Here is a 10783-nt window from a genome sequence, read left to right on the forward strand (position 1 = left end):
CACTGACACAGGACTTGTACCGAACAAAGGGATTTTATTTAGTCACAAGTCAGGCGTCAGAACCAAGCTCTGCAGCAGCTCGGGAGAATGTGTTCTTGCCGAATCTCCGAACAATTCTGCCTCAGAAAAGCAAAACTAACCTTATATAGATTTTCTAGCATTCTTATTTGCAGGCATCACATGTTTCGACCCCCGCCTTTCTCCTGTTTCCATAATGCAACAACTTGAAAAACAAGTTGGGTCCGGATATACCATACTGTCCCATGATCTTTAAATTGGACAATATCACCATTTAGTCAAACAAGAGACATCTATATTTCCTAACTAACCATATTCAAAACAGACCCTCAAGTTTCCTGTCCTATACAGGATGCCTATTGTAAAACGTATGGTCTGACTTGTCATGTGTCCCAGAGACCCTCTTGTCTCATGTTTACTTATTAATGTCAATCATCAATACATTGAAGTATTAAACTTTAGCTGTGTTAATGTGTTCTTCTTAGTTCATATACTTCAGTATTCTGGGATACATGGCCATCCCAAGTACGCTCAAGTCACCTCCGATGCATACCTGGTAAAAATGGGCGGAGCGAGAATACTTCCGGGTCCTCGCTGTTCGCTTACTTGAGAATTGGAACAGCACTTGAACAGTACCGGAGTACGCAAGTACGCACAAGTACGCACAAGTATGGATATTGAGAAACGGCCGGTGTCTGCAGAACCAGAGACCACAGTTTCAGGAGGCTACGCATTTACTCAGCAGCGCCACCACGTGGACAACACAGAAGACAACTTCTGTTCATACATTTGAAACCCACCACGAGTAAACCAGCAACAAGTTGGCCCAGCACAAACCAAGTAAACAAAGAAAATAGATAAAATAGAGGGATTTCATTTGTATTTTTTACAGTGTTTCAAATCGCAGTATTGTGGGTCTAAAAACCATAAACCTTATATTTGAATTACGGTTGTTTGATCCTCGTTCTCACGAGGTGTCTAAAAAGTGTCACTAATGTTTGGTTATACTCACTGACAGAGGAAAACATGATAACAGGACATCTTCAACCTGAACCTGCTGACAAGTTTGAATACTGCTGATGAACATGAAGAGGAAGAGGAGGAGGAAGAGGAGAATACCTGAGAGTGTCCAGTCTCCAGTGAGGACTCTTCAGTCCAGCAGACAGCAGCTTCTCTCCTGAGTCTCCTGGATGATTGTAGCTCAGGTCCAGTTCTCTCAGATGGGAGGGGTTGGAGTTCAGAGCTGAGGTCAGAGAAGAACATCCTTCCTCTGAGACCAGACAACCTGACAGACTGGAGTTAAGAAGATATGATGAACTCAGTGATTCAGAAAAAACATCTTCATCAACAAGAACCTAAAGAAGCAAAGAGTCTGAGTCAGAGTCCTGACCTGAGAGTCTCCAGAGAACAGTGAGGACTCTTCAGTCCATCACACAGCAGCTTCACTCCTGGATCCTGCAGGTCGTTGTTACTCAGGTCCACGTGTCTCAGACGAGAGGACACAGAGCTGAGGACTGAGGACAGAGCTTCACAGCTTCTCTCTGAGAGTTTACAGCCACTCATTCTGAGGAGGAGTTCAAGAAAATCTATTCACATATCTAATTAAAAAAATAATCAGAGTAGAATTGTCCATATAAATCAGCTGAGCACCAACCTGAGAGTCTCCAGAGAACAGTGAGGACTCTTCAGTCCATCACACAGCAACTTCACTCCTGGATCCTGCAGGTCATTGTTACTCAGGTCCAGTTCTCTCAGATGGGAGGGGTTTGAGTTCAGAGCTGAGGTCAGAGAAGAACATCCTTCCTCTGAGACCAGACAACCTGACAGACTGGAGTTAAGAAGATATGATGAAGTCAGTGATTCAGAAAAAACATCTTCATCAACAAGAACCTAAAGAAGCAAAGAGTCTGAGTCAGAGTCCTGACCTGAGAGTCTCCAGAGAACAGTGAGGACTCTTCAGTCCATCACACAGCAGCTTCACTCCTGGATCTTGCAGGTCGTTGTTACTCAGGTCCACGTGTCTCAGACGAGAGGACACAGAGCTGAGGACTGAGGACAGAGCTTCACAGCTTCTCTCTGAGAGTTTACAGCCACTCATTCTGAGGAGGAGTTCAAGAAAATCTATTCACATATCTAATTAAAAAAATAATCAGAGTAGAATTGTCCATATAAATCAGCTGAGCACCAACCTGAGAGTCTCCAGAGAACAGTGAGGACTCTTCAGTCCATCACACAGCAGCTTCACTCCTGGATACTGCAGGTCATTGTTACTCAGGTCCAGTTCTCTCAGATGGGAGGGGTTTGAGTTCAGAGCTGAGGTCAGAGAAGAACATCCTTCCTTTGAGACCAGACAACCTGACAGACTGGAGTTAAGAATATATGATGAACTCAGTGATTCAGAAAAAAACATCTGCATCAACTAGAACCTAAAGAAGCAAAGAGTCTGAGTCAGAGTTCTGACCTGAGAGTCTCCAGAGAACAGTGAGGACTCTTCAGTCCATCACACAGCAGCTTCACTCCTGAATCCTGCAGGTCGTTGTTACTCAGGTCCACGTGTCTCATACGAGAGGACACAGAGCTGAGGACTGAGGACAGAGCTTCACAGCTTCTCTCTGAGAGTTTACAGCCACTCATTCTGAGGAGGAGTTCAAGAAAATCTATTCACATATGTAATTAAAAAAATAATCAGGGACAGGTGAGGAGCGAGAGAAGGGTATCAAGGAGAAACTGCAAGCTTTCAGAAGGCAGTCCCCATCCTCTCCAGAAGAAGTATAAGCTTTGACTGATTTTTGAAGAGTTGGAAAGCTAAACAGAACGTGCTATATTCACCACATGATGAGAATATATATACAGGCGAGGGTTGCTGTATAAGGACACATTTTCTGTGGAATGAACAGAGACCTTTTCTTTTCTTTTTTAGAGCGCCATGGTGGGGGCCCTCAGCCCACAGGTGGGAGAGGCTTTCCCTCACAGCTAGATATTTTATCTAGCTCAGGCCAGGGTCTTTTCTTAGAGACCCCAGCCTTGGGATCACTCTTTTTGTTTGTCCTTTTTTCTATTTCTTGCTTATGTTTGGTGTTGTTATTTGTTCAGGGAGCAGATCTTTCAATTTTCATCTTGTTAAGTTTGTTGGTACACTTACAAGTAAATAAGTATGGCTAGTGACAAATTAAAATTCATTTCGTTTAATGTCAATGGGCTGTTGAATCCAGTTAAACGTAGTAAAATCCTATCTAAAGTGAGAACAGAGAAAGCCCATGTGGTTTATTTACAAGAGACCCATTTGACAGACAAGGAGCATATAAAGCTAAAGAAAAGGGGCTTTACAAATCTGTTTTTTTCTTCATACAAATCAGGGCATAGAAGAGGAGTTGCTATTCTCATTTCAAACAAGCTACATTTTGAAAAAGTATTCGAAATGGGTGATAAAGAGGGCACGTTTATTTTAAGTAAGGGGTAAGATAGATGGGAATCCAATTACCTTAGTGAATGTCTATGCACCCCCAGGGAGTGACATTAGTTTCTTCCAAAAAATAACCAATATCATGGTAACTGAAACAGAACGCCTCTTGATCTGTGGAGGGGATCTAAATATACATCTGCAGCCAAAGTTGGACTCATCTTGTGGAAAAACCCAGGATAGGAAGTCCTTCTATAAGAAAGTAAACACACTATTTGAGGAGGTGGGCTTGATTGATATATGGCGAGATTTTTTCCCTAACAGAAGGGATTACACTTACTACTCTGCTCCTCACTCTCTCTATACAAGAATAGATTATTTCATAACATTTGGGAAGGATAAAGATACAATACATACTTGTGGAATCGGGACAATAGATCTAAGTGACCATGCACCAGTATACTTATCCGCTGATTTTGGCCTGCGATCAAAAAATAATACATGGAAATTGAATTCCAGTCTGTTGAATGATCTGTCTTTTAAGGCACAAATTAAATCAGAAATTTGTCTCTCCTTAGAATTCAATGATACTGGAGAGGTTTCACCTCCCATGTTATGGGATACTCTGAAGGCTGTTCTGAGAGGGAAAATTATAGCAATATCGTCATTTAAGAAAAAAAATAGGAATAAAAAGTTAGAGGATTTCAAAAACAAGCTAAAGGTACTAGAAGGAAAACAGAAATTAGATTTAGCACAGAATACATTGAGATAAATTAGACACACCAGGAATGAAATTAATCATTTGGCCACACAAGAAATCGAGAAAAATGGAATGTTTCTGAAACAGAAAGAATACGAAAGTGGCTCCAAATCTATGAAAGTATTGGCATGGAAATTGAAAAAAAGGATAGCCGAAAATACAATTCATAAAATTAGGGATCCAAGGACAAAAGCGATAAAAAATAAACTAAATGAAATTCAGGAAGCTTTTGAAGTGTTTTACAAAACCTTATATTCTGAAGTCCCAGGTGGGAGTGTGGCCCAAATTGACAGCTTCCTGAATTCCCTAGATTTACCCACTCTCGATGAAAATCAAAATAAAATGATGACTGCGGATATAACTGAAGAAGAATTAAAAGTTGCAATTGGTAGACTTAAATTAAGCAAATCACCAGGATCTGATGGCTACACGGCAGAGTGGTACAAGGAATTTAAAAAAGAACTAATACCTGTTTTACTTCCTACTCTGAATTGGGCTTTAAAAAATGCGCAAACGCCACCCAGCTGGAAGGAGGCAATCATTTCAGCCATACCAAAAGAAGGCAAGGATAAAGTGGAGAGTGGCTCTTTTAGGCCAATCTCTGTTCTTAATGTGGACTATAAATGATTTACTTCTGTTATGGCCAAACGATTAGAAGAATTCCTGCCGACACTGATACATAATGATCAGACAGGTTTCATACACCAACGCCAAACACAAGACAATATACCAAAGACACTACATATTATGGATCAAAGAAATCAAACTGAAGCAATTGTGATGAGCGTAGATGCCTAAAGTATGGAAAATTATTATAAAAGAACATAAACTTGAAAATGATATTTTGGCTCTTAAATGGTGTGCTTATGATTCGGATTTTAGACCTAATAAATTGGATTCTAGATTTAAGGACTGGATAGCTAACGGTATAACAGCCTTATGTAGAGTAATGAAAGATGGAAAGTTACTCAGTTTTGAAACGCTTAAAAGGACACATGTTTTAGAAAAACAAGACTTTTATAGATACCTGCAGTTACGGCATTACGTCAATACAAAGATGAAAAATCTAACAAAGATAAACACATGTCTAATTCAATTATTTACAAAAGCCTACGATTCGGAAGCTATTATTAAAACTGTGTCATGCTTATATAAGGGTCTGTCTAATGTGAAATCTCACTCTACTTCATATATTAAAATAAAATGGGAGAAGGAAGGAGGGATAAATATATCGGAGGAAGAATGGACAACAATTTGGAGGTATCAATGGAGATGTACCAGCTCACAGAAGTGGAGGGAATTTGGATGGAAACGCTTGATTAGGTACTTTATTACACCTTCTCAGAAGTCTCACTATGATGATAATTCCCCTGTCTGCTGGAGGAACTGTGGAAATCTAACTTGTACATAGTTGCTAATGTGTGTTTTTCCTTTTTTCATTGTTTTTTTTTTTTGTCTAGGCATTTAGAGCAGACAACAGATGTGAGATGTATGCATGTATGTTTTGCCGGATGTGAATGTCTGTTTCTGAATGTCAATAAAAAATCAATTATAAAAAAATAAAATAAAAAAATAATCAGAGTAGAATTGTCCAAATAAATCAGCTGAGCACCAACCTGAGAGTCTCCAGAGAACAGTGAGGACTCTTCAGTCCATCACACAGCAGCTTCACTCCTGGATCCTGCAGGTCGTTGTTACTCAGGTCCACGTGTCTCAGACGAGAGGACACAGAGCTGAGGACTGAGGACAGAGCTCCACAGCTTCTTTTTGAGAGGTTACAGCCACTCAGTCTGAGGTAGAAAACAGTGATGAACAAAAGGTTAAACATGTTTGTCTTGTGCTCTTTAGAATATGTCTTATTAATATTTATATACTGATCCACGTACAGAGCTTCGTTAGAGGCTTTGACCACCGGCAGCAGCTTCAGAAGAGCCTCCTCTGAAGCAGAGTATTTCTTCAGGTCAAACTCTTCCAGATCTTTTCCTGATGACAGTAAGATGAAGACCAGAGCTGACCACTGAGCAGGAGACAGTGTCTCTGTGGACAGGCGTCCTGATGTGAGGGACTCTTGGATCTCCTCCACAAGAGAACGATGGTTCAGTTCATTCAGACAGTGGAACAGGTTGATGCTTCTCTCTGCTGACAGATTCTCACTGATCTTCTTCTTGATGTACTCAACTGTTTCCTGATTGGTCTGTGAACCACTTCCTGTTTGTGTCAGTAGACCTCTTAAGAGCTTCTGATTGGTCTCCAGTGAAAGACCCAGGAGGAAGCGGAGGGACAAGTCCAGGTGTCCATTTGGACTCAGTAAGGCCTCGTCCACAGCACTCTGGTGCAGATGATTCAGTTTAGGTTTTTTTCTAAACGGTCTGGACCACTGGCTCGTTGTTGGTTCTGACAACAGATTTGTTCCAGAGTTGATGAAGGTCAGATGAACATGAAGAGCAGCCAGAAACTCCTGAACACTCAGATGGACAAAGCAGAAGACCTTGTCCTGGTACATGCCTCTCTCCTCTTTAAAGATCTGAGTGAAGACTCCTGAGTAAACTGAAGCTGCTGTGATATCGATGCCACACTCTGTCAGGTCTGATTCATAGAAGATCAGGTTTCCTTTCTGCAGCTGCTCAAAAGCCAGTTTCCCCAGAGACTCAATCATCTTCCTGTTCTCTGGACTCCAGTGTGGATCAGTCTCAGCTCCTCCATCATATTTAACCTTCTTCACTTTGGACTGAACCACCAGGAAGTGGATGTACATCTCAGTCAGGGTCTTGGGCAGTTCTCCTCCATCTCTGGTTTTCAACATGTTCTCCAGAACTGTTGAAGTGATCCAGCAGAAGACTGGGATGTGGCACATGATGTGGAGGCTTCGTGATGTCTGGATGTGGGAGATGATCCTCCTGGCCTGCTTCTCATCTCTGAACCTCTTCCTGAAGTAGTCCTCCTTCTGTGGGTTCGTGAACCCTCTGACCTCTGTCACCATGTCCACACAGTCAGGAGGGATCTGATTGGCTGCTGCAGGTCGCGTGGTTATCCAGAGGCGAGCAGAGGGAAGCAGTTTCCCCCTGATGAGGTTTGTCAGCAGCACGTCCACTGAGGTGGACGCTGTGACGTTAGTCAGGATCTCAGTGTTGTGGAAGTCCAGAGGAAGTCGACACTCGTCCAGACCATCAAAGATGAAGACCACCTTAAAGTCTTCAAACCTGCAGATTCCTGCTTCTTTGGTTTCAGTGAAGAAGTGATGGATGAGTTCCACCAAACTGAACTTCTTCTCTTTCAGCACATTCAGCTCTCTGAAGGTGAAGGGAAACATGAACTGTACGTCCTGGTTGCTTTTGTCTTCAGCCCAGTCCAGAGTGAACTTCTGTGTTAACACTGTTTTCCCAATGCCAGCCACGCCCTTTGTCATCACTCTTCTGATTGGTCCGTCTCTTCCCGCTGAGGCTTTAAAGATGTCTTCTTGTCTGATGGATGTTTCTGGTCTGTCTGGTTTCCAGGAAGCTCTTTCAATCTGTCTGACCTCATGTTCTTCATTGACCTCTCCAGTCCCTCCCTCTGTGATGTAGAGCTCTGTGAAGATCTCATTCAGAAGGGTGGGGTTTCCTGCTTTAGCCACGCCCTCAAACAAACACTGGAACTTCTTCTTCAGGTTTGATTTGAGTTCACGTCGACAAGCTGGAGCTCTGATTTCTGACAGAACACAAGAAAATAAATCAGTGAGTGGATCATTGAGAAAATAAGATGTTCTTCCTTTCACATTAAAAGTCCTCTTACTGTCAGCTAGCTTCTCCTGCTTCATCCTCCTTAAGAAGTCCTCTGTGATCTTCAGAAAGGCCTCTCTGCTGCTCCTCTGCTCCTCATCCTCCCTCTGACTCTCTGAGACTTCTGTGTGATCTGTATCCAGAACCTTGTGGATCTTCTTCAGCTCGTTCTTCACAAAGCAGATGATGTTCTCCTCCAGCAGCTGGAACAGAACATGTGAAGTTTAACCTCAGATGATCAGTGACAGAGTGAAGTCCTGCAGGTCCACAGAGCAGCATCCAGACTGTCAGGACCAGGAGCCTCATGTATAAAAGAGTGCGCAGCTTTCATACTAAAAGACGGCGTACGCACAAAATTTATAAAGTACGTACGCAAAGAAAATCTCAGATTTATGAAACTCACACACTAAGTTCTATAGTGTGTGAATCACTGACTACTTATGGAAAATAAGCTTCTCATCCCATGTCGAAGTAGGGCGAATTAGACTTAATCTTGTCCTCTGTTACATATTTCGACAGAAGATTACTAAAAAAGTACACAGTGGAAGTACCTCATATTATGCTTGCAGGTAGTCGGGGAAGTATTTCGTTCACTACTTTCTAGTTTTCTCTTCGTTTCTTCTTCTTCTTTGAGTTTTCTGGCAGAATCCTCTGTTTCGGTGTGTAAACTAAGTTTACATAAATAAATAAATGAATGAATAAATAAATGAGTAAATGAATAAATGAATAAATAAATAAATAAATAACACCGGGGTGTTGTTCCCGGTTGTTGCTCTCCGGGGCTGCCGCTGGATACTACTCAGTCCAGCAGTATGAATCTTGAACTCCTAACAGTCCCTCCCAGCTCTTCAGTGCCGTTTCATTACGATTACCGTAAACGTTAGATTCGCGAAAAAAACGTGCGGCTGATTTGACCAGGCAAACGGGAACCACGGCTGGCTTGACCGCAATATGCTGGGGAGGGAGGAAGAGGGAGGAAAACGATGCCGGTGTTCCGGAGTCTCCAGCGGCTGACGAGCGCGCACCAGCTGCGCCTTTCTCTTCCGATTAAAGTTATTTCGTTATCGTGTGGATTAAAATGGGATAAAGAAAATGTTCTACTCAACGTTCAAGTCCCGTTTTCTTACAACAAATGAGTCCGTAACTTTATTTTGCGTTTAAAACACTATAGACTGACGTGTGTTCATGTGTTCATGTCAGCAGCTGTGTTTACATCACTGTGTTACATAAAGAAAATATCCATTTGTGTAATTTGCTCAAAGTAAATAAGTGAGTCTCCCTCTCTCTCTCTCACACACACACACACACACACACAGGTTTGTAGTGTGTGTGTTCGCTCACAGGATCAGTTTCGTCTTCAGTGTCCTCTCTGATGTTATCCACATATGTTCAAACGTACGTGGTGTATCAGTATTGTTTGTCACAGAAAATTCATGTTTGTCACTGTAGACACATTAATAATATTATTTTCAAACACTGTGATAAGTTTCAGAGTTTAATATTGCAGCGTCTCCACCTGACAAGAGTTTGCGGAGCTCTCGGCAAATTCTCACGGCAGCTCGAGAGTTTGCGCTGCGATGCGCAAACTTCCACGCCAAGTACATTTTTATACATGCCGTCTGTGCGTGAAAGCAAGCGTACGCCGTCTTTTTGTGCGTACGCACGGTTTATACATGAGGCCCCAGGACTCTGCTTCAGTATTAACAGTAGTGTCATGTTTGTACATTTACACACCTTAAATATGGAGTCCAGGTCTGCTCCATGCTGCTGGACAGACTGACCACTGAGAACCTCTGTCCTCTGCTGATCAACTCTGAGGAGAAAAGATTCAGTGTCATTTACTAAACAATCATTTGTTTCTACCAGGTTTTCAATGTGCTGCACCTACGATTCTTCTTCAGCCAAGTTCACATGACATGAGTTTGACAGGTTGAAGACAAAAGTCCCTGAAGGACAGTCTCTAGTGTTTGTTATGTGTGAAGTCTCAAAGACACAATCAGAGAGGCTTGTCCATGAGTCCCTGACCAATCACGGACTCTGACTAGATTTACTGCTGGAAACGTATTCAGAGACGAGGACAGGCTGAAGACGTTTAGTGGAGACAGAAAAACAACATTGGTCCACCAAAGAGAAGAAGAGTGTTTTTCTGGATTCAACATGTTTTGGACTAGACAGGCTCCCCCTGGTGGAGGATCATGTAAGTGTGTGTTACTATGTGTGAAATTCTTACATCAGTTCACCATGTTTTTGTCCATCCTTGAAGTTAATCATACGATCTAAAGACCAGTCACTCTTCATGGACACACAGCTGGGTCCAGGTCCAGGTCCAGCAGAGTCTGGTCTCTGTTGATGGATCCTCCTACAAACACATGATGTGTAAATAAAACACTGAGCTGTGACATGGAGACGAGTCACATGATCCATGAGATCCTCATCTCACCTCTGACCCTCATGTTCCTCACACAGAGTGGTTTTAGAGGGCGGAGCTTCCTCTTCACTGTCCTTGAGCTGATTCATAGCAGAGCGCCACCTGCTGGGAGAATAAAACTCGCTCATTACAAGTTCTGCTAACATGGGTGGACCACATTGACCTAATGTGGGCCGGTCAGCAAGAAGACTTTTTTTAACCACAGAATTGGCCGACATGACCCTCATTGGCTGACTGAACAATCGGCACAGCCCATTGGTTTATGCTAATAATGGACTGTCAGTCACTCAGTTACTGGTTCATTTCAAAGAGCCGTTAAAAAGATTTGACTCGTTCATGAACGTCACAGCTCGACTCACAACTCACTCAAGACGCTGTTTGCATCACACTTTACAGCCCTTCACTGCAGGTGAGTCCAC

At 42.5% G+C, this 10783-nt stretch overlaps 1 protein-coding gene across 1 annotated transcript in view; it reads right to left on the reverse strand.

The window, feature by feature from the left end:
* Positions 1 to 10207, reverse strand: part of LOC131443326 (NACHT, LRR and PYD domains-containing protein 12-like) — a 12044-nt gene extending 1837 nt beyond the window's left edge. Inside the window, exons 1-11 of the mRNA XM_058612850.1 lie at positions 10167 to 10207; positions 9671 to 9749; positions 7950 to 8139; positions 6065 to 7856; positions 5795 to 5968; positions 2480 to 2653; positions 2208 to 2381; positions 1944 to 2117; positions 1673 to 1846; positions 1409 to 1582; positions 1080 to 1311 (exon numbers count right to left, since the gene is read on the reverse strand). Coding sequence (XP_058468833.1) covers positions 1080 to 1311; positions 1409 to 1582; positions 1673 to 1846; positions 1944 to 2117; positions 2208 to 2381; positions 2480 to 2653; positions 5795 to 5968; positions 6065 to 7856; positions 7950 to 8139; positions 9671 to 9749; positions 10167 to 10207 — 3378 coding nt within the window. The remainder of the gene's footprint in view (positions 1 to 1079; positions 1312 to 1408; positions 1583 to 1672; positions 1847 to 1943; positions 2118 to 2207; positions 2382 to 2479; positions 2654 to 5794; positions 5969 to 6064; positions 7857 to 7949; positions 8140 to 9670; positions 9750 to 10166) is intronic.
* Between the last annotated feature and the right edge of the window lie 576 nt (positions 10208 to 10783).

This window comes from Solea solea, chromosome 17, assembly GCF_958295425.1.
Source record: "Solea solea chromosome 17, fSolSol10.1, whole genome shotgun sequence".
Taxonomy (NCBI): domain Eukaryota; kingdom Metazoa; phylum Chordata; class Actinopteri; order Pleuronectiformes; family Soleidae; genus Solea; species Solea solea.